At 31.1% G+C, this 24,166-nt stretch overlaps 3 protein-coding genes and 1 pseudogene across 3 annotated transcripts; 3 read left to right on the top strand and 1 right to left on the bottom strand.

Moving 5' to 3' along the window:
- Positions 1 to 4,769: 4,769 nt before the first annotated feature.
- Positions 4,770 to 7,076, top strand: LOC130974203 (CRIB domain-containing protein RIC4). Its single transcript, XM_057898980.1, has 3 exons — positions 4,770 to 5,055; positions 5,461 to 5,610; positions 6,551 to 7,076. Exons 1-3 carry the CDS (start codon positions 4,923 to 4,925, stop codon positions 6,883 to 6,885), a joined length of 618 nt encoding a protein of 205 aa, XP_057754963.1. The 5' UTR covers positions 4,770 to 4,922; the 3' UTR covers positions 6,886 to 7,076.
- Positions 7,077 to 7,302: 226 nt separating this feature from the next.
- On the bottom strand, positions 7,303 to 8,604 carry LOC130974202 (photosystem I reaction center subunit XI, chloroplastic). The gene is made up of 2 exons (XM_057898979.1): positions 8,347 to 8,604; positions 7,303 to 7,933 (listed from the first exon to the last, which is right to left on the bottom strand). Exons 1-2 carry the CDS (start codon positions 8,497 to 8,499, stop codon positions 7,442 to 7,444), a joined length of 645 nt encoding a protein of 214 aa, XP_057754962.1. The 5' UTR covers positions 8,500 to 8,604; the 3' UTR covers positions 7,303 to 7,441.
- Positions 8,605 to 12,588: 3,984 nt separating this feature from the next.
- On the top strand, positions 12,589 to 16,329 carry LOC130974201 (monodehydroascorbate reductase-like). Its single transcript, XM_057898978.1, has 10 exons — positions 12,589 to 12,636; positions 13,033 to 13,104; positions 13,555 to 13,606; positions 13,692 to 13,772; positions 13,915 to 14,033; positions 14,363 to 14,570; positions 14,670 to 14,788; positions 14,861 to 14,986; positions 15,601 to 15,741; positions 15,883 to 16,329. Exons 1-10 carry the CDS (start codon positions 12,589 to 12,591, stop codon positions 16,213 to 16,215), a joined length of 1,299 nt encoding a protein of 432 aa, XP_057754961.1. The 3' UTR covers positions 16,216 to 16,329.
- Positions 16,330 to 17,854: 1,525 nt separating this feature from the next.
- On the top strand, positions 17,855 to 20,647 carry LOC130976482 (monodehydroascorbate reductase, seedling isozyme-like; annotated as a pseudogene).
- Positions 20,648 to 24,166: the final 3,519 nt, after the last annotated feature.

Here is a 24,166-nt window from a genome sequence, read left to right on the forward strand (position 1 = left end):
GTTAGTTTCAATTTCTGGTTTATATCTTCTATTCTATTCTGTTTTAATTTATTAAAGTACATGTTAGGCTGACCAATAATTTCAATCTAGATATGTTTGCTATCTAGAAAGTACGGACACTTTTCTGAATTGTCGAGTCTGCATGTCAAGCACATTACAAACACTAGCACCCAATGGTACCTGTCTAAAACATGTCTTATGCGTCCAACTATGTCTTGATAAAAAATCAAAATATAAGGTGGCCAAATTTTCAACTCATGACAAATTAACAATCACATCCTTTGTAATGGTAGTATGATATGATGTCTTCTCTAAGCAATTTCTAATAATAAAAAAATAGTGACTAAAATTAACAGAACTCTTCTTCACTTACCCTTCCAACAATCCATTCTGGTTTGATACGACACATATCTTAGTTATGGTTTATAGAAATCACAACTAAGAACCAACCCCTCATAAGCATCTTGACTGAAAGTAAAAAATCCTATGCTGTCTCATATTTCTGCATACTATATTCCAGAACAGTGCTCACCTAACCATTTTGATGCTTTGCAGAAGGTTATGATCATATACGCCAAAGAAAACTCTGGCAAAGTTCTTTGTTTATATGCATTCTGGCACCACGTCCTGTATCTTCAAATTTTTAACAATAGGAAAAATCTTACAACACTATTGTATTGCATTGTTTCAGAACAGGGTGGTGGAAAGTATAAAAGAGGAAAACAATTGTTAAATTCGGCATGACTGAATGGAAAAAGCAATTGAAAATGTTGTACTAAGCATTATTTGAAATTTCTTTCGTGAAGAGTAAAATTAGTGATTTCACCTTTATGTATAACAGCAAATTGAAAAAGAAAGACCATATTCACTCTTACATTAATAAATTACATCGTCATAATCACAATTTATTAATAAAGTGCATATAATGTTAATTTAGATCATTTTTATTTTATTTTAGAGAGGAATCTCTCTTAGAGTTTTTTCCTATTTAATTTTGGAATGTAAAGAAATAGTTTCTCCCTATTTTTTTTGTATTCTACTGTATCTCTGTGTTTGGCAAGCTAAAGATTAATTCGTCGCAAACTTGACTTCCTTTTAAAGGTTTTGTTGTTGGCCAATAACTTACTGTATGCACGCGCAAGGAATGATTCAAACTTTCAATACTTAATTAGATCAGTGAGCTAACTACTAAACCAACTCAACTTAAGACACGTATTAAGAATCATTTGATGCTTCTAGTCCTGCTCTCTTTATTGGAATAGTTGATTCTCATGGTTTATCTACACAATGTTTAGTTCTTTATCGGTTTTACACCAATCATGCATAGGCTAGGTGAACAATATTGTTAGTTAGGATAAAGACAGAAGATTGCCATTTATTATTTTGAGTGTTTTATTAACATTAAGGAACAGTTGCTATCCATATACCATGATATTAATATATTATGAGTATGTATTTGTTAGACTTGGAAATTTATAATTAAAGGAAATAATAATGGTTTGGGAGAGTGCTTTAAAAATTGGAACAAGGTGCCGAATTTATAATGTAAAATGATGATGAAACCATTTAGGATGGAAACATTGCAAAATGCTAGTTTACGATTTCAATTTGAGAATTAGTTTAATTTTGTAATAGAAATCATTTGTTCAATAAATAATAATAAAAATAAGAATAAAGTATGTTTTGAGAAAATACTCAGTTTAGTCCTGAAGTTACACTCGAGTTTCAATTTAGTCTTTAAAATTTCAATTGCCTTAATTTAGTCCCTAAACTTACAGAAATCATCGTAGGGACTAACGTGATTAAAATTTGAAAAGTTTAGGAATTAAATTGAGGCAATTGAAACTTCAAGGACTAAATTGAGACTCGAGTGTAACTTCAGAGACCAAACTAACTATTTTCTCTATCGTTTTTGTTTCTAACGTTTGGGGTAAGTCTTAAAGTTGTCTCTAACATTTAAATCGTCCTATTTAAGTGCATAATGTTTCAAAATCGTCTCAATATTGTCTTGCCGTTAGATCTCTATTAACAAAATTGACGATGGGACAAAATTAAGACGATTTTAAAACGTTAGGGACTTAAATAGGATGAAAACGTTGGAAACGAAAATGAAACATTACTTTTTAAAAAAATTACTAAATCAAGTAAAATGAAAGTAAATTTTAACGGAATGAATTGCATTATAAATTCAAGATTTTTACTCATCATAAAATACTTGTAGAATGACTAGTAAATAAATTTCGGAAAAAAGAAAAAAATAAATATGATACATATATAATAAATAATAAAGTATAAATTATAACCTTTTGTCTTTAATATATTGAACTTTTTTAATATTTAATTTAATTAAATTTTATTTTAACTTTAAAATAAATTTTAATTTTATCTTTTAATAATATTAATTTCTTTTCGGTACATAGTTATTCAATTATTTTTTTATCGTATCTAAATAAATTACTCTTAATCACATTGCTTTCATTTTAAATAATTTTTTTTTTTAATTTTACTCTTAAAAATTTTTACTCATTATGAAATGTTTGTAGAATGACTAACATATAAATTTGTGAAAAAAAACATGATACATATATAATAAAGTATAAATTATACTTTTTTGTCTGTAATATATCAAATATTTTTAATATTTAATTTAAATAAATTTTATTTTTAATTTTAAATAAATTTTAATTTTATTCTTCAATAATATCAATCTTTTACAGTAGATAATTATTCAATTATTTTTTTAGTTGCATCTAAATAAATTATTCTCAGTCACGTTATTTTCATTCTAAATATTTTTTTAAACTCTTAATCACATTACTTTCATTCTAAGTAAATTTGTTTTTTACTAAGAGCAAAACTAAAAAATAAATTAAATAATTATTTGTCATAAAAAATTAAAATTATTGAAGAAAATATTAAAATTCATTTAAAAGTTAGAAATAAGGTTAATTAAAATTCTTTAATGTTTAATTTAATTAAAATTCTACTAGTCATTCTACAAGTATTTTATAACGAGTAAAAATCTTGAATTCGTAACGCAATTCGTTTTTAAAATTTACTTTCATTTTACTTGATTTGGTAATTTTTTTAAAACATAATGTTTCATTTTTGTCCTCAATGTTTTCGTCTTATTTAAGTTCATAACGTTTCAAAATCGTTTTAATTTTGTCCCACCATCAATTCTGTTAACAGACGATTTTAAAACATTAGGTACTTAAATACGACAATTTAAACCTTAGAGACAACTTTTAGACTACCCCAAATATTAAGGACAAAAATAATATTTTACTCTAAAAATAATTTTTCACGTGTTCAATTTTTATTGGTAGGATATACTAAGTGATGACATACTTATAGAATAGATAATTACTGTAAGTAATGTTATGTAACTAATTTTTATTTTAAATTATTTTATTCATTTTAAATTTTAAATTCTAAATCATAAATTTTAAATCCTAATTTTTACGTTATGAACTTAAACTCTAAAATTACCTAAAAGTTAGTTCTCTGTTCTTTCTTCATCACTATTATCATCAAAAATTTTGTTTCATTAAGCTTTAATCTTGAGAATCTAATCATGTAAATTGATAAATTCCTTTGATGAGTTCAATGTTTTTCAGTTATCACTTTTTTTAAATATAGAGAGATTAATAAGGTCAAAAAAAGAAAAGAAAGAAAGAAAGAAAGAGTAAGAACATAAAAGTATGTAAACTTTATTAACATGCTAAGCATCTGTTAATCAGCATACATCAGATTTAGTAAGTGAAATTAGATAACTTAACCTTCTGCCTTCAACAAACGCATTTTCTATTCCTACAATCAATGATGCCTTTTCTTCTTTGGATTCAAGAAATATCAGATTTTGGTCTCAATCTCCATGAGGTGGTGGAGGAGATTCATTCCAAATAGGTCGCTTCACTTCCACTACTTCCACTTCGAGTCCAAAACAAGTAAACAAAACAACAAATATTTCAAAAAAGTAAAAGAAAAAAAAAAGAAACACTAAACGTATACTATAATATAGACCTACTAAATAAAACATAAAAATGAAACATTTTAAAAAGAAAAGAAAAGAAAATTGTTGATGAATTATTGTAGAAGACAGGTAAGTGAAAGAAAAGTAGTATGAGATCTCATCCTCATTCTTAGTAATTGGTTTTGTTTAGCCACTCACTACTCAACCAATTTTTTTTTCCAATGTGAAATGATGTCAAATTCGTTAGAGACACATAAAGTGAACTTGATAGATTTTGATATTATGATATAATAATAGAGAAATTTGTAGGACCAGTAATTTTTTAATATTTTTTTGTCATTATTTAATTAGCACAAATACTAAATTGTTTTTAATAAATAATTTTTATTAATTTATATGTATAAATTATATTAATTTATGTGTGTAAATTCTAATAAATATAAATACAAATTATATATTTTTGTGTATAAATTTTTTATAAATATAAATGTAAATTATTATTGATCAAATACTGACAAAAAAATAATAATATAATATTTACTGATTGTGCAACATTACTACTAATAATATTACTGTAATAGTACATTGCAATTTTTGTAGCTAAACACCTCAAACATACATACCCCTAACTATATGTTATTATATGTGTGAGTATATGTCCCTTTCACCTACCAAACGGACATTAAATTATATTAATTAAATATATTTTATTTATCTATGTAGCTAGCTTGACTTTCCATACGTAATAATAATAACATGCTTCATAACAAATTCAATTTAAGGGTAAGGAAAATGAGTGCTTCTTGATTATGTTATGTGTAGCATATGATTATGATTAATATATAATAACATTTAGCAACAACTTTTGCTATAGCCTATGATGACTATATATTATACTTGTCAAATCTTAGTTCATGGTACTTGCATCTTTGTTTGCTCATAGAAAATGAGACAAAGAATGGAGAGGCTTGTGATTCTTCCCTTCTCTGCTGGTTGTATCTCGGAGGCTAGTGTTGCTGTTGGTCTTCCACAACCAAGAAGATCAAAATCACTTTCCAATACTTCAATTGATGCAATAAGTCTCTCTCTCATTATTTCTTATTATCTTTCATAATTTTCTTATTTTTGTGATGAGTTGTAAAAACAACAGAATTCGGATGTGTTAATTTGTGTTTTTATTTTTAGTATTTTTTATTTTTAGAATTTTATAGAAAATAAAAAAAATAAGAAGTAAAAATACTGTTTTTCTTTTTTCTTTGCAAAATCTATAAAAAAAAAAAAAGCACAAACTAAGTGTACACTTAATTATTGGTTGTCTATGTTTATGTGTTGATCATGCTTTGTGGCATGATATAATAAGATCTCCATTCTCTGAGTTTTGAGTACTTAATAAATGAGTTTATAATATGTAATCATATTTCAAATGCTTCATTTCATTTGTATCTGATTTTTTTTTCTTTTTGTTAATTATGTGATAAGTTTAGAAGGATCTAAAGGTCCTGAAGATTCAGATGCTTCCACTGGTGAAAACCTGAAGAACCCTATGAGATTACTTGACAATGTTCCCAAGCCTAACATATCCACCGGCTTCAATAGGTTGGTCAAGGGTTTCAAGAACATCTCTCAACTATTTGGTGAGTGTAGTTTTTTTTTTTGGTGACTTTTTTATTTTTTTTTTGGTGACTGGTGAGTGTAGTTGTGTTAGGATTATATGTTTTTTAGGTTCAAACTAAACATATTGTTAAGAAAATATTACTTACCACTTCTCTTAATATTTTTTATATTGAATATAAATAAACGGTTTTCACATGAGTACTTGAAATTTTGATTTTTCTAAGATTCTTAAAAACTAATATGTGATTCAATCCGTAGAGTTAGAAATTTAAAATTAAATGAGATATAATAAAATAAAAGGACAAATCGATTCATAACTTTTTGGTCAGCAGACTTTTCATTGAGGATTTAAAAATGCATTCAAGTCCCGACTTTTTTAAATTTTGAACATATCGATTCTCGAGTCTAATTTGTTCAATTTTAAAATTCTCTCACGTGTGTATCTGTATCAACTAGTACAAAGGGAGCCATGTTTGATTTTTCTGTTGAGTCTAATAGAATCAAGTGAAGATGAGAGATCAATATGTCTAGGTTTTGAAAATTTCAGAGATTTAAATGTATTTTCAAATCTTCTGTGACTTAAATGTCTGCGCATCAAAAGGTCAAGGATCTATTTGTCATTTTCTCATATATTTATATATATAATATATTTTTTAAAATAATTTTTTGTATTTTTTTATTTTGACTGATTTAATGACAACCAATTTTTGTCCAAAATTGTAAACTGAATTAATTTAGTAGTTAGTTTCAAATAACCTGATCAAACCGACCGTTCAGTCCAATTTCCAAAACTATAAATTTTCTTGTTTAAAAAAATTTATTTACCCCCTTAATTCCTAACCGAATAATCATTTTTCTAATTAAAAATAATTTAGGAGGACAAATCATTCCTTTGGCCATAATTTCTATAAACAAATTAACCATGAAGCATAATTATGATGTGGTTTAATTATTTTATAGTGGAGAAAGATGATGATGAGGAGGATGATTTTGAAGAACTAGACATGGACATGGAAATAGGGTGCCCAACAGATGTACAACATGTTACACACATTGGTTTGGATGGAATCACAACAACAACAACAATAATAGCACCAACAAATGCACCACCATCATCTTCATCTTCTTCTTCTTCTGTTGACTCCATCAAAGGATGGGATCATCTAATACCCCATGAGCTTCTCACCCTCTCTGCTCATCAATCTTTGCTACAACAATATGATGTGGTTCCTAGTTTGGACCCTAAACTTGAGCCTCCATCATGTTCTCCAATGAAACCTTCTTCTTCTAATTAATCAAACTTTGCATTTCATGTACATGATACATGAAGAAATAGATCCTTGCTATTATATATATGCAAACAAGATTTGATTGTTGTGGAAATATATATATATATATATATTTTATAGTGAGTTGCATTTACTATTATGTTGGTCATGATTGTATTTGTATGTAAATGCATAAACCAAGGTGATATATATGTCTCAGTTTGTAAACTATTCCTAGCACATATATAATTCCTATAATTTTTTTAGGAAGATTTTAGATTAAGTCTAATGAAAAGAGTAGGACTTTACCAAATCCATAAGAACTAATTGGGATTAACCATTTAACTATAGATGCATGTTATAAATACTATGCCACTCTTTGCTGATCAATTTTGTTATCCACAAATTAAATTAAGATGAGAGAACAAGAGGGGGAATTTAGCATTGTAACAAAAGTGAGAGTCATTCATATACACATCCATCTCAATTCAACACTAGAAATCATTATATCATTCCTTGGTACAATTCATTGAGATTGAATATTTAGTAGATAAACCAAAGAAATTAAAATTTCTAAGTTTCTTCACTTGAAGTAGTAAGGAAGGTCCAAAACATAGAGAAGGAAGTAGGCCCAAGTAACACCGGAGATTCCTCCGAAGAAGAATCCACCGGTGAACTTGGCCCAACCGTCCGCTGTTTGGAGCTGATCGGGCTCCTTCTTGCGGCCGGTTAGGGTCAAAGATGGCGCGGTCGACGGCTGCCCTTCATTAAAGGATGCAACTCCATAGATTGTGAGGCAAATGCTTAGGATCACAACAAGTCCGGCGGCGGCAAGGGAGCCGGCACCACCGGCATAGGGAGTGTTCCTTAAAGGCCCGGCCTTTACAAATGGGCCTACTAGGAGGAAGCCATGGGCCAAGCCCACTTCAACTCCCCTTAGTAGTGGGTTCACTGCTGTTCTATATGCTGGGAGGTTGGAGAGGTACCATGCAATCAATGGGCTTGATGTGACTGGGGTTTCAAGGCTTCCAATGAAAGGGTCACCATTAATCGGTTGAATCACTTGATATGTTGGCTGCAATTGAAGTGCATATTGCAATCATTATCAAAACACCAATGATTAGTGGTTTAACAATTAGTATAAGTGTCCTAAAATTTGCTTAAAGAAATACATCATTTGTAATATTATCTAATCTCAAAAGAGAAGATAGAATTATGTAATTTACTTTGAATTTTTTCACATGCTTACATCATAATTATAACCCTAAACCCATTTCTTGACTCTACTTACAAAAATATACTTTAAAAATTGAATGTGAAATTCATCTACATACATGATAATGTTTATATGAATCATATTTCATTACACAATTGAAACACTTCATGAGACAATGAATGATAGAAAACACTAAACTATATATATGCATAAGTAACAGATTAATTTGATAAACTATATAATAGTAAGCAAAAATAGCATGGAAAATGTACCTTCTCAGATTGAATGGCCTTAACAGAGAAGGTGAAATGTCTTCTAGAAGGAGAGAACTTCAATGGAGAAGAGCCAGCAAAGCCCTTAGGAGTGGCAAGAGGCCTAGTGAAGCTTGACTTGAGCTGGCTAACCATTGGAGAAGAAGCTGCCATTTTTGCTTCTTAGAGACCCAACAAAGAAAGAGAGAGTTGCTACTACACAAAGTGAGTGACAGAATTTGGCTAAGTACTTCTATAGCTATCTATCAATGCATGAGATCAAAGTTGTGGCTGATGAAGCCTCTCACACCTCATTGGTTGATATGCATATCAAAACCTTATCCCTTATCCAAACCCCAACTTTCTTTTCATTTTTTTAAATTTTTTTTTTATTTTGTTAATTTTTTCAGTTGATATCTTGGTTTCCTAATGGGCTCTTGGGTTGGGGTTGACCCCTTTGTATACAGGCCCTTCTTTCTCATGCAACCCATCAACACATGGCAATACAAACTCCAAAGTTCATGAGTGCAAGATGCACAACATGCTATTAAATTTGGGGAGTAAATCAGTAAACCATAAAAGATACTTCTGAATCATTAAATTGGTAAAAGAGGGTATTCACCAAATTTGCTAATGATAAAAATATTTTAAGATGCAACAAAAGTATTTGAGGGTCAAATATATATTCTCAAAAAAATATTAGAGATTAAATTTTAATACAAATTTTTTGTAATATGATTATAAAAATGAAATATTTATATCATTGAAATTTAATAATTTTACATTAAGTTAAAATTATTTTGTGATTTTTTGGTCAATGACCAAAAATATTTTTTAAAAAACAAAATATATAAAAATTAAATTTTGATTTTTCGCATGCGAATTCTAAATAATTATGTAATATTTTTAAAAAATATTGGATCAAATATATAAATAATTTGTTAAATGTAAAATCCCACTTGTCATTTATAAAGAAATTGATATTTTTTATTTTTTTATCACATTTTAAAATTTTTTTTGTTAACAAATTTAAAAATAATTTTATCAGTCATTTGATAATTTGAAGATGTTTTTAATAGTTTATTCTAAATTTGGATAAAGTTTTTTTCTTTTAATTTTTAAATTTTAGACTAACAAATATACAAAAACCTAGTTAGGCAGCAACTTTGTTTCTTTCATAATGTTTACATTTGGGAATATGTGTATGTGATGTAATATATAGTAGAAAAAAATGTGTAAAAAATTCTAAAATTGTATCAGAATTAACAATTCTTTATTATGCTTATATCATGAGAAAAGTGAAAAAAAAGTGTATTATTCAATATGTGAAATAAAAAAATATATTTTTTTAGTTAAAGGATTGAGAATTAAAAATTAAAGGTAAGATAAGTTATATTAGGAAGGATAATTTAAGAATTTTGAATAATATTTTACAGTTTTTTCATTAATTTAATGTGTGGTTGTAATTAATTAGAGTTGAAATATATAAGGGGTGGCAAACAGCAAAATTCGTTCTGTTAAAAGTTCTCATCTGACGGGCTGGTAGCCCGTTTTATCTAGTGAGACGGTCTTTTTTTTTTTTTTTTGTTATATTTAATGGTGGGTTTGCGAGCCAAATCTGCCAAAAAAATTTTTAAACTATTAAATATTAAATAATATATATAATTTCACAATCATTTTAATAAATTTATAATTTTTAAAGATATAAAAAATTATAATTTCTAAATTCACAAACATTAAAGTCTTTATAATTATAAATATGTAATAAATATAATCATAAATCAAATTTTTTGAAACAAAATAATAAAACTAACATTGTCCCAAATAAAACAAATCTTGTCCAAAATATATAATTAAACATCTTAGGATTTATAATCAATTAAATATAAAACATGATCTAAAATATAACTTAAAACATTTTTAATTATCATCTTCATCATCTTGTAAATTAATAACATCAGAGAAATTTGTAAAGAAACGGCCTTGACAAAAAAAAAAGCCTGGCCTGCCGAGGAAGCCTTTCCCCGCCTGCCGAAGTCCGGACAAAGCCCATAGATTAAGTGGTGCGGTTAGGTGGGCTTTTTAAGTTTGGTAGTTTTAAATTTTTAGCCAAGCCTGCCTTTTTTAGCGGGTTACACAGGTCGGTCTGGCGAGTTTCAACTGTTTGTCACCATAAGACAAATATTTTTTGAGAAACTATAGGGAGCCAATGAAATATTTGTACAATATGTACAATGGAGGTTTAGAGAGTATTAGAGATATAACCATTAGTGTTACTTTTTTCCATTAGCTGAAGTTTTTGGAATGAGTGGTATCATGACATGGTATTAGAGCTTCAGATCCAAAAGGTCAAATTATTATGAATCCCAAAATGAGGTTAAATTTTTGGAATGAGTGATGTTCATTTTTAACTCAATAACCCATTATACACATTCTACAAATAGTCCATTCACTTCCTAGTAGGACTCATATTTTTTTTTTCATTTCAAAAATTTTTAAATTGCACATGTAATAATAATAATAACAAAATATATTTGTTTTTATTTTTTAAACTGATCTAAATAAAATTATTAAATTTTTATTATTTTAAAAAATTATATTTTTATACTTATAAATTAAATTTTTAAATTAAATAATTAATTAATCATATGAGTAGAATAATACGAATAGCTAAGTAAAATTGTGTATATCAAGAAATATTCTACAGATTAGGGATTTCATAAATAATATATTTATGGTGAATTCTATGGTGTCTATGGTATGGTGTCTAACTTTTGTCTAATTTACTTAATATGATAAGTTTTGAATATTTAATAATTTTTTATTTTTATACTTTTAAAATTAAATATTAATTTTTAACCCTTTTAGGAAGTTAGACAAACATTTGTAGGCACCATAGCAATTACCTATTATTTCATTTGAATAAAAAAAATCTTACAATTTATATTAAATTATTTTTTTCCCTCCAAAATGATTCAAAACCCTTTTCGCTCCTCTCACATTGCTCTTCGACTCCATTCGCCTTCACTGAGCTTTCTCTCTCTTGGGTTACTCCAAAACACAAAAGTTCGCTCTTCTCACCTCTCAAATCGTCGATGGCGGAGACCCAGAAGAGCAATGTGGTTGTGGAGGTCTTGGAAGAAGAGGAGCTTGCGGTGTCTCTGGTCAACAAGTTCACCTCTGAAAGAGGCGCTGTCACCGTTTGCTTGTCCGGTGTCTCTCTCATCAAGTTCCCATTTTGATGCATATCCAACATACAAAATGGAAGCAATTTCATTTAATTTGAAAATTTTTGAGATTAAAAATTCGGTGACTTGGGAGGTTTATGTCTGGGGTTTTAGGAAATTGCTGGAACCACCTTATGTTATTCTATTGAATGGCTTTGAGTGGAAGAGAGGTCATTGGGCTAAGCGAGGACAACAAGAAGCCCAAGAATTCCCTTCAAGCTCATTAGGGGGACAGAAATTCAAATTTATTTTATTAGAGTTAAATTTGACTTGTTGTTAGGGTTATCAAAAGATTGGATTAAATCTGAATACGTTCAAATCTGAATTAAATTTGGCGATGTATTATCTGACCTTGTAGAAGTTTCACCCGATATATACTTAGTTGACCGCTTTTGACTTCCATGTGGACCAAGTGAAGAAGAAAGAAGGAACGAACTGAACCTCTGAATAACGAATATTAGTGGGCCTGTGCACATAAGAGAGGGCCATGCTGCCCATGCAGAGACCAATTCTATTACTCACGCCCCAGAGCCACAATTGTTGGAGGGAGAGTAAGTTTACAAACCAAGGATAAATCAGGGACCATGCAGGAGCACAAGAGTGCATTGTGTTCGTTAGTGCATTCTCTCTCTTACACTGAATTTCCCTGCTAATTTCAGAATTGGAGGAATTCATTATCAAATTCCTTTGGTGTTGGTGTTACTTATCACAATACTTTTCTTTACTATACATTCTCGTTGTTTGGTAATTTCGTATGTCAGGCAGAATCAGCATCAACGAGTGAGAGGGAAAAGTTAGTTATTGGGACTGGACAGCTGTCAAACGATTCTTCAATTCAAGAAATCAGGAGAAGCACGAGGGGGAGGGTCATTAATAGAAGGCGGGAGGACTTTGAGTGATAGCTATGCAGTGCTAACCTCACTCCCTTGTAAAATTACTCCTCTGCTCTCCTTTCTTCTTCTCAAATTCTTCCCTCTCTCTAGTCTAATTCTCTCTCTCTCTGTTCTTGTTCAGGAATCACCCTTCCAGATCCACAATGGTGAAGAACTTGAAGTACGTTATCCTTGGTGGAGGTGTTGCTGCTGTAAGCTCCATTTCTTCAATATCAGTTTTAATTACTGTTATCGCTTCTTAATGTTCGGTGTTGACTCGTGTTGGAATTTTTTGTGATCTGTGAAATTTGAGTTGAATCTGAGTTTTACTGATTTGAATCGGAAGATGAAGATTCTAGAATTACGCTGAACTTAAATATCTATATGTAGCGCTTAGTAATTACGGATATAGCGAAGTAGTGAATTCACTTTATGCTTGATTAGATATGTTTGCTCATTAGAACTGTTGAGAGATTGGATGAGATGTGATATGACGTGATTTGATGAAACTTTTGAAATCTGAAAAAGGTTCTTCTTCTGTTTTTCTCTTTTATTTGCTAACTGATAGAATTTTGTTATGGAATTGTTAAATATTTCCGTAATTGCAGGGTAATGCTGCATGGGAATTCGTCAAACAGGGACTTCAGCTTGGGGAGCTGGCAATCATATCCAAAGAAGCGGTATCTTTTGTTTTCAACTGCACATTGCATCTCATATCGATGTTTAGAAACGTGTGATTTTCTCGTTTGCGATTCCTTCTCTTTTTTAGATGTATGAAATGTTTGTCGAATATATACATATATATTTCTTTTCTCGTTTACATTTTGTAAATTGATACATCATGGACCTCTAAGCCAGGAGTCAAATATTACTTATTCCCTGTGGTTTCATATGTTCCAATAGAAATGATTTTCCTTTTAACTTACAAAACGAATTTACTAGAAGTTGCAATTTTTCTTTTGAACCATGACAATAGGAAGCAATATACATATTATTTTCTAGTATATCCTTCCTTAAGTGTTTTCTATACATTTTGTCTTCAAATTTTGTGTTGAGTTTGTCACTTGAACCGAATACAGTTATCTCTAATACATGTTTCCTTATTTTTCTTTTTGTATTTTTTTTTGTAGGTACCACCTTATGAACGTACTATACTAAGCAAGTCTTACCTTCATCCTGAGTGTAAGTTGTGATGCTTTTATATGTTCATATTCTCTCTCCCTCCGTCCCTCCTTATGCTATAAGTTGTGACAATTGGATTTTGCAGTCCCTAATAGACTCCCTAAGTTCTATGTTAACGATCCAACTAGAAGAGAAACATTGCTTCCTGAGTGGTACAGTGAGAAAGGTGATTATTACGTTTGGTTCAACACAATTATTGGATAGTTTTAAGGATAGCTAGCCTTTCATGCCAAGTGAAAAGAAGAGTAAACTAGAAAAATGGTCCTTAACAATGATTTTCCAATGCAAATTTAAATGATTGATTGCAGGTATAGAGTTGATTCTCAGCACAGAAATAGTGAAAGCAGACCTTGCTGCAAAATCTCTGACAAGTGCGGGAGGAGAAACAATCAGTTATCAGATTTTGTTGATTGCAACTGGCTCAGCTGTAAGGATCCTTGAGGATATTGAATGAAATGTATAACTCGTATCTAAAAAACAATGAGAGTGAAAATTAAAGAGTCCTTTCTTATTCTACGGTTAGTTAGATTTTGAATTGAGAATGAGATGAATTGTATCTAATAGGTGAAAGAGTATGCGAGTTAGTTAGAAATCTTTTAAACTTAAACTACAAGATGCTTATAAGTTAAAAACAACAAATGCTGCTAAAATAAATAGGTGAACATTAGAAAAAGATTTAAAAACAAGTCATAAAAAAAATATATGTGCAATCTCAACATAATGTTCGTCTTGCTAATACCTAATATTTGTTTGCAGGTTATAAGATTGAGTGATTTTGGTGATGCAAAAAACATCTTTTACTTTAGGGAAGTTGATGATGCTCATAAACTATATGAAGCAATTAAAGCAAAGAAGAATGGCAAAGCTGTGGTTGTTGGAGGTGGATACATTGGTATAGAGCTGAGTGCAAGGTTGAGCGACAACAATCTTGATGTTACCATGGTCTACCCAGAACCTTGGTGTAGTAAGTGGATAGTTATAACCTTTTCTTTTCATACTATCCTATTTTATCTTTCTTTATATGTTTCTAAAGAAAGGTATTATAATCTTATTGATGTTGCAGTGCATGGACTTTTTACATCTGACATAGCTGCTTTCTATGAGGGATACCTTGCGAAAAAGGGGGTCAATATTATGAAAAGAACAATTGTTGTTGGATTCACTGCCAATTCTGATGGAGAGGTATATTGAACTCTTAATCTCAGTATGCTACTGATAGGATTTCCTTTGACATGATTTCAATCCACCGTTTAGGTGAAAGAAGTCAAACTAAAGGATGGGAGGGTCCTAGAAGCTGATTTCGTTGTTGTTGGTGATGGAGGAAGGCCACAAACAGCCTTATTCAAGGGACAAATTGAAGAAGAGAAGGGTGGAATTAAGGTTAGTCCTACCATATCCATTTCTAGAAGTTTTGAGTTAGTAGTTTAATTAGGATCAGAATATTAAAATTAGTATATTAGTTAACAAATATAGTTAGAGTGAAACTGATTACTTGCTAACTAGTACTGCCTTTTATGCCATTTTAGTAAAGTTTTTCATTTTCTTATTTTTTTCTTTATTTTTCTAATAATTATCATGAATTTTTACATGGCAGAAAAGTATACAATGACCACATGCACCCTTTTATATTGGTATAAAATGCGACTAACAAGTGATTAATTTCTAAGGCCTAATTTGATAAAGTTTTTATTTTTTAAAAGTTGCTTATAAAAATTAACTTTTAAAAAATTTTAGCATTTATGATCTCCATCAAGATCTTCATAGTTCTGTTTTGGCAGCCTCATTGATGACAGTATTGTAGAGCCCTTCCCCCATGTCTTCAAACCCCAACTTTCTTTTTTTTTTTTTTGCTTACTTTTGGTGTTGATATCTTGATTTCATAATGGGCTCCTTTGGGTTGGGGTTGACCCCTTTGTATACTTCTTTTAGAAATGATTGTAGTACAAAAAGTAATCTTTCATTGTTGACAATAATGTCTTTTATTGTTGCTGCAGACGGATGGCTTCTTAAGGACCAGTGTTCCTAATGTGTACGCTATTGGTGATGTTGCTACTTTCCCCTTGAAGTTATGCAACGAGTTTAGAAGAGTTGAACATGTCGAGCATGCTCGCCAATCAGCTGCAATAGCTGTGCAGGTGAGAATGGCATCCAATTTTGAGAACATGAGTTGGTTTCCAAAGCTACTCAGTAGATCAGTACCCAAATGGATTTTTGTTTTTTTTTTTTCATGAACTATTCTTGCCTATACGGTCTCATTTTGAGTAACATGTATGTAGGCCATCAAAGCTGCCGAGAAAGGGGAAATAGTGCAAGAGTATGATTACCTTCCAACATTCTTTTCCTACCCGCCTGAAATGTTTTGGTATTTCTGCGGTGACAACGTAGGTGACACCGTGCTATTTGGAGACAGCAGCCCCGAGTCAGCTAATCCCAAGTTTGGGTCATACTGGATTAAAGATGGGAATGTTGTCGGCGCCTTTTTGCTGAGAGCAAGCATTGAGGAGGTCCAGGCTATGTCCAATTTAGCAAGGGTCCGACCTTCAGTCCAGAATGTGGATGAACTTGCAAGGGAAGGTTTTTCCTTTGCTAGAAGAATATTGAACCTTTAGTTTCGAATGATAACTCTAAGGGTGATTGCATAGAATAAATTTCTGTACTGACTTCATTTTACTTTGGGTTTATGCGATTGTGTCATAGAGGAACTTTTGTATGTTTTATTTGATTTCCTATGAGATTGCAATGGATATCCCTTATTTCTGTGTTACTATTTATGTTTACAGTACTTGATATGTACATCTATGTTAGAATAATCCCTGACTGTGGGGCCATTCTTGAGAATGTTTGCATGGGAATTTTGGTTCCTATGTTTGAAACTAGGTATCAAAGAGGATCTGCATGTGAAATATTCCCCTGAATTATACATCTATTAGGCTGTTTCCAGCAGAGGAACCATGCACAAATCCCATTCGGATTATGCAGGCTTGAAAAGCCATGGCCTCTTTCAATACCGAAAAACATGATACAGATGGAAGTATGGTCACAAATGTCACTAAATTAGGCCTCACATTTTCTAGTCTCATCTGATTGAAAGTGGAAATCGCTTTGTCAGTGCATCTGTTATGCAGGTACCCTGCAATCATAACATTCCAGTATACCTCATCTCTTGCAGGCTTTGTTAAGCAAAACAATTTCTCAGCTGAGAAAAGGCTCCCACATTTGGCATACATGTCTATTAGAGCAACCTTTACATGAATGTAAAGAAGATCATTCTATGCTATGACTACAATAGCTAAGGAGGTATTTATAACCTCTTATTATGTTAAAAGTTAAAACAAAGACAAATCCTAAAGCCGATAAACATAAGACCCAGTCTAGTAATTAAATAAACAAAATCAAAATACATTAAATTAAAATATTCTAAAAATATAAACTAATATCTTATAAATAACACTTAAACTCTTCATATAACGAACATTTGAAACTATATCATGAAAGCACAATAACTAGGTATCAAAGATAAATGTTTAATATAGTTTAAGTCACTATATCTAAGATGTGTAAAAATTGTGTATATCAATAAATAAGTATTATGTATATTACATATTTCGGTAAATAATATATTTAATTCATTTAAATAAAAAAATCCTACCATCTATATTAAATTACTCTTTTTTTCCCTCCAAAATATTCAAATCCCTTTTTGCTCCTCTCACATTGCTCTTCGACTCCATTCTCCTTCACTGAGCTTTCTCTCTCTTGGGTTACTCCAAAGTACAAAAGCTCGCTCTTTTCAGCTCTGAAATCGTCGATGGCGGAGACCCAGAAGAGCAATGTGGTTGTGGAGGTCTTCGAAGAAGAGGAGCTTGCGGTGTCTCTGGCCAACAAGTTCACCTCTGAAAGAGGCGCTGTCACCGTTTGCTTGTGCGGTGGCTCTCTCATCAAGTTCCCATTTTGATGCATACCCAACATACAAAATGGAAGCAATTTCATTTAATTTGATGATTCTGTTGTAAATTTTTTAGATTAAAAATTCGGTAACTTTGGAGGTTTATGTCTGGGGTTTTAGGAAATTGCTGGAACCACCTTGTGTTAATTCTATTGAATGGTTTTGGGTGGATGAGAGGCCATTGGGCTAAGCGAGGACAACAAGAAGCCCAAGAATTCGCTTCAAGTTCATTAGGGGGACAAAAATTCAAATTTATTTTATTATAATTAAATTTGATTTGTTGATAGAACTTAGAAGTTTCAGCCGATATATATTCCCTTGACCTAACTGAAAAGGCGAAGAAGAAAGAAAGAACGAACTGAACCTCTGAAACTGTAGTGATCCACAATGGTGAAGACCTTCAAGTACATTATCCTTGGTGGAGGTGTTGCTGCTGTAAGCTCCATTTCTTCAATATCAGTTTTAAGCGACAGAATTTTGTTATGGAATTGTTAGCTGCATCAGCTAGAAATTTAGCCATGGCTATCGAAACCTAGTGTGAATAGTTCAGCACTATTATTTCACTACTTTCCCCTAAGAAATTTGGTAAAACGCAAAAAGAAAAAGTGCTAGGTCATTTGTTTTCACTTGCATTCTGTCTTATTTTCAGTTTTCGGATTGTGTAGTTGATATATTTTCGTAATTGCAGGGTTATGCTGCAAGGGAATTTGCCAATCAGGGACTTAAGCCTGGGGAGCTGGCAATCATATCCAAAGAAGCGGTATCTTTTGTTTTCAACTGCACATTGCATCTCATATCCATGTTTAGAAACGTGTGATTTTCTCATTTACGATTCCTTCTCTTTTTTAGATGTATGAAATCTTTGTCGAATATATACGTATATATTTCTTTTCTCGTTTACATTTTGTAAATTGATACATCATGGACCTCTAAGCCAGGAATTAAATATTACTTATTCCCTGTGGTTTTATATGTTCCAATTGAAATGATTTTCCTTTTAACTTGCAAAACGAATTTACTACAAGTTGCAAATTTTCTTTTGAACTATGACAATTGGTGAAGGAAGCAATATTCATATTATTTTCTAGTATATCCTTCCTTAAGTGCTTTCTATACATTTTGTCTTCAAATCTTGTATTGAGTTTGTCACTTGAACCGAATGCAGTTATTTCTAGTACATGTTTCCTTATTTTTCTTCTTGTATTTTTTTGTAGGTAGCACCTTATGAACGTACTGTACTAAGCAAGTCTTACCTTCATCCTGAGTGTAAGTTGTGATGCTTTTTATATGTTCATGTTCTCTCTCTCCCTCCGTCCCTCCTTGTTTGATATGCTATAAGTTGTGACAATTGGATTTTGCAGTCCCTAGTAGACTCCCTACTTTCTATGTTTACACTGGACCTAGAAGAGAAATATTGTTTCCTGAGTGGTACAGTGAGAAAGGTGATTATTACGTTTGGTTCAACACAATTATTGGATAGTTTTAAGGATAGCTCGCCTTTCATGCCAAGTGAAAAGAAGAGTTAACTAGAAAAAAAGAGTCTTTAACAATGATTTTCCAATGCAAATTTAAATGCTTGATTGCAGGTATAGAGTTGATTCTCAGCACAGAAATAGTGAAAGCAGACCTTGCTGCAAAATCTCTGACAAGTGCGGGAGGAGAAACATTCAGTTATCAGATTTTGTTGATTGCGACCGGCTCAACTGTAAGGATCCTTGAGGATATGTCATGCATTGTAATCATTTCTTCACTTTTTTTTCGTCTTGCTAATACCGAAGATTTGTTTGCAGGTTATAAGGTTGAGTGATTTGGGTGTTCAAGGAGCTGATGCCAAAAACATATTTTATTTTAGGGAAATTGATGATGCTGATAAACTATATGAAGCAATCAAAGCAAAGAAGAACGGCAAAGCTGTTGTTGTTGGAGGTGGATACATTAGTATGGAGCTTAGTGCAAGGTTGAGATGCAACAATCTTGATGTTACCATGGTCTAGCCAGAGCCTTGGTGTAGTAAGTAGATAATTATAACCTTTTCTTTTCACACCATCCCATTTTATCTTTCTTTATATGTTTCTAAAGAAGGGCATTATAATCTGATGTTGCAGTGTCAAGACTTTTTACATCTGACATAGCTGCTTTCAACGAGGGGTACTATGCGAAGAAGGGGGTCAATATTATGAAAAGAACAGTTGTTGTTGGATTCACTGCCAATTCTGATGGAGAGGTATGATTGAACTCTTAATCTCAATATGCTGCTGCTGATAGGATTTCCTTTTAAATTTCAAATCAAGCTTGACATGATTTCAAACCACCATTCAGGTGAAAGAAGTCAAACTAAAGGATGGCAGGGTCCTAGAAGCTGATATTGTTGTTGTTGGTGATGGATTAAGGCCACAAACAGCCTTATTCAAGGGACAGGTTGAAGAAGAGAAGGGTGGAATCAAGGTTAGTCATACTATATCCATTTCTTAATTGATATTGAATAAGATATCATCTAAGAAATGATTGTAGTACAAAAAGGAAGTGACTGATGAATCTTTCATTGTTGATAATAATGTCTTTTTATTGTTGCTGCAGACAGATGGCTTCTTCAAGACCAGTGTTCCTAATGTATACGCTGTTGGTGATGTTGCTACTTTCCCCGTGAAATTATACAATGAGTTGAGAAGAGTTGAATATGTCGAGCATGCTTGCCAATCAGCTAGAAAAGCTGTGGAGGTGAAAAACTTCTTCTAAAAAATGTTTAATCACTATGGCATCTAATTTTGAGAACATGAGTTGGTTTCCAAAGTTACTATGGATTTTTTTTTCCATGAACTATTCATGTCTATACTGTCTCATTTTGAGTAACATGTTTTATGTAGGCCATCAAAGCTGCCGAAGAAGGAAAAACAGTTGAGGAGTATGATTACCTTCCAGTACTCTATTCCCACCAATTTGGACAGGCTTGGGAATTCTACGGGGACAACGTAGGTGACACCGTACTATTTGGAGACAGCAGCCCCGAGTCATCTAATCCTAAGTTTGGGTCATACTGGATTAAAGATGGGAAAGTTGTTGGCGCCTTTTTGCAGGGAAGAATCGAAGAGGAGTAGCAAGGGTCCGACCTTCAGTCCAGAATGTGGATGAACTTGCAAGGGAAGGTTTTTCATTTGCTAGAAAAATAGAGAACTTTGGTTTGGAATGATACAACTCAAGGGTGATTGCATGGAATAAATTTCTGTACTGACTTCATTATACTTTGGGTTTATGCGGTTGTGTCATAGAGGAACTTTTGTATGTTTTATTTGATTTCTTATGAGATTGCAATGGATATCCCTTATTTCTCTGTTACTATTTATGTTTACAGTACTTGATATGTACATCTATGTTAGAATAATCCCTGACTGTGGGGCCATTCTTGAGAATGTTTGCATGGGAATTTTGGTTCCTATGTTTGAAACTAGGTATCAAAGAGCATCTGCATGTGAAATATTCCCCTGATTTATTACTTAAGTTCTCATTGCTTTTTAAGATTGATTGTCATGGAGCACGTTTTCTTTTTACTTTTTTTTTTTTTGTCTCTTGTACCCAAAAACACGAGAATATATGATCGGATATCTATGAAAAATAGTTAAATCCGTGCATACAAATTAAATTCAAGTTACAATTTTTCTTAAATAAAAATGGACTACTATTTCACCCCATATTGCATGCAATAACTATCGAGATCAATTAAACAACAATAACGAGGTTCGAATCCCGTGTTGCTGCACAAACTCTTAAATGAAACTCAGTACCGCGTGGAAAACCAAAAAATTTAAACAACAACAATAAATACAGATGAAGCTACATGAATCAAATGAAATGACACAAAGTTATATTGTGATCGATCCATTGACATCTCACTGTACGTAGTAAAAATTTTTGGTAGTTGCCTAGAGTTCGTTTTTATTAGCAACCGAAAAGAAAATAAAAAATGATTTTTTTTTTGTCAAGAATAAAAAATGAATTTAAAAGTTATTCGTGAGTTTTTTATTGGGCCAATTTGACCAAGTCTGGACCAATATATGATATCCCTTTTGTTCCAGAGGGGCCTTCTTCAAATCCTAAGCTTAGCTCCTATATTAATATTGTCGACCAAAAAAAAAAGGATGTAATTACTATTTAATAACCAATTGAGATTAATTAAGATAATAAATATTTTCTGACTAAAAAAAGAAAAAAGATAATAAGTATTACGTTAGTTCCTAAACCAAAAGTTTTGAGTTAGAAGTTTAATTAGGATAAAAATATTAAAATCTAAAATTAGTATATTAGTTAACAAATATAGTTAGAATGAAACTAATTACTTGCTGATTAATACTGTCTTTTATGCCATTTTAGTAAAGTTTTTTATTTTCTTATTTCTTTTTCTTTATCTATCTATTTCTATTCGATTATATAAAAAACGAGTTTCTGCACTTAATAATAGAGTTGACGTGGTATATTTATGAGAATGTTTTTCAATTTTTTTTAACTCATTAAATACAAATTATTACGATAAAATAATTATATCAACTAATTGATTTAATTAGATATTTAAATATCACACAATTTATTATAATTTATATCAATTTGATTTGGTAGTATTTTTTAATTTATTTTTAACGTTTTGTTAGTATTTTTCAATTTATTTCTTTAGTTTTAATAAACCAAATTTATTATGTATATTAATTAATTAATTTAATTAATTTATTAGTCATTAAAATAATAAATTTATGAATAAAATAGACAAAGAGATATTTTCAACTAATAATTAAATCAAATTAAATCATATATATCGAGTCAAATTCAAATCATGTGAACTAAGGACTAAATTAAAATAAGATATTTTTTACTTATTCAAATTGAATGCAATGAATACAAATTAATTTCGTTAAATAATCATAGTCTTTTGGTCTACTATATATAGATGGCCACACAAAATTATAAGAATCATCATTTTTATTGCTCTTGCAAATTTTTCTTTTTTTTTTCTTTATGTATAATTTCTTTCATGTATAAATGTACTCAAAATGAGAAGGCACGGACGAATGTTTCATTGATTGTGCTGCTTGATGATTACTATAGTTCGAAAATATCTCAATTTAGGCATACTATCACTGTCGATAAAAGTTGAACCTGTAGTAATTAAAGATGGCCAGTATATTTTTTATAGTATTGGATATAAGAATATTTGTTAAAATGAATATGCCCATTGTAATGAATTTTCTTTCTTAATTGTTAGATTTTTATGACAGTGTTGTGAATTCTTTGAAGTTACAAGACAATAAAATAGGTTGACTTTTGTAATACCCTATCACACAAAACTTTACGTTTAGGTCGTAAAGTAGAGGTGGCAAGATATAACGACCTCTAGAAATAAAATACGTACACAAATATAGTTGAAAAAGTTAATATCTAGGAGCCATGAAAAATAAGCTAAACAAAAGCGTAAACAGGAAATCGTGTCGCACTTGCAAGGATAATCGTAAACAGATAGATAAGATCAAAAGAAGGCTAAAAACATAATATACAAATCGGAGTTCCAAAATACAAATATCAAGCTCCAGACTCGACCTGCGAAACTAAGGTTGGCCAGAGTATATATATATATATATATATATATATATATATATATATATATATATATATATATATACACACAACCCAAAATAAAACTCAAACTATATAATAAACACCTGTTTCTTCAAGTCAACCTCTATGAGGGATAAAATAGGAGTTATACATGCGAAAATTCTACAAATATATATACATAGCCTAAAACATAATATAATACAGCTCAAAAGATAGTTCTTCGCTTGTAAGGAAGGTCTCCAGACGCTCAATGAGATGTCTTTCGACCTGCATTCGAAAAACAACAAAAATATGTATGGAATCAAAACCGGAGATTCTCAGCATGGTAAAGGTACCCGCATAGTTAATATAAAAGATTCTGGGAAAGCTAGAGGTATTCCTAGAACCCTGACACTCAGATTTTAGTTTAAAGATCCAACTAACACAGAAATTAAGTAAGTTATCTAAGATGTTCAAGTTCTAAATCTAACTTTAACCTATCCCTTCACTTTCTATCTCCTCAAACTCTCCAAATCACCGGTGGACAACTCCCCCCTCCCAACACCTCCGCCAAGAGAGTCTCTCAAAAAACATACACATACAATTCAAGTAAGGAAAACACAAATAAAGGTGCAATTATAGCAAGTAGAACAAGTAGTTAATAAGTAGAGTTAAGCAGTTAAGCAAACCAAAACAATGCACACTCAAACAAAACAAACAAATGCATATGATATATGCCTGTCCTATGGTTGATGAGTCTCATCTATCGGTTATATAGCTAGCCCGACATGTCCTGGTAGTTAACCATTAGACAGTCCCTCTGAGCATGCATCCCCAAGCTAAAAAATAATATCCATGGAGTCAAACTCCAAACTCAATAATATATATTCTATGGAGTCAAACTCCAAGTTCAATAATATGATATTTCATGAGAAAACTCCAAGCTCAATATATATATGCCTATGGGGGAACCTGAGGAGTTAAAGTGTCCGATCACATCTTGCGACAGAGAGTCAACAAATAGTCTCAATGTCATC

This window comes from Arachis stenosperma, chromosome 4, assembly GCF_014773155.1.
Source record: "Arachis stenosperma cultivar V10309 chromosome 4, arast.V10309.gnm1.PFL2, whole genome shotgun sequence".
Taxonomy (NCBI): domain Eukaryota; kingdom Viridiplantae; phylum Streptophyta; class Magnoliopsida; order Fabales; family Fabaceae; genus Arachis; species Arachis stenosperma.

Coding starts and splice junctions, on each gene's coding strand:
- LOC130974202 (XM_057898979.1), bottom strand. CDS start 8,499: ATGGCAGCTTCTTCTCCAATGGTTAGCCAGCTCAAGTCAAGCTTCACT. Junction 7,934..8,346: donor AGGCCATTCAATCTGAGAAG/GTACATTTTCCA, acceptor CTTCAATTGCAG/CCAACATATCAAGTGATTCA.
- LOC130974203 (XM_057898980.1), top strand. CDS start 4,923: ATGAGACAAAGAATGGAGAGGCTTGTGATTCTTCCCTTCTCTGCTGGT. Junction 5,056..5,460: donor TACTTCAATTGATGCAATAA/GTCTCTCTCTCA, acceptor TGATAAGTTTAG/AAGGATCTAAAGGTCCTGAA. Junction 5,611..6,550: donor GAACATCTCTCAACTATTTG/GTGAGTGTAGTT, acceptor ATTATTTTATAG/TGGAGAAAGATGATGATGAG.
- LOC130974201 (XM_057898978.1), top strand. CDS start 12,589: ATGGTGAAGAACTTGAAGTACGTTATCCTTGGTGGAGGTGTTGCTGCT. Junction 14,571..14,669: donor CTACCCAGAACCTTGGTGTA/GTAAGTGGATAG, acceptor TTGATGTTGCAG/TGCATGGACTTTTTACATCT. Junction 15,742..15,882: donor CAGCTGCAATAGCTGTGCAG/GTGAGAATGGCA, acceptor ACATGTATGTAG/GCCATCAAAGCTGCCGAGAA.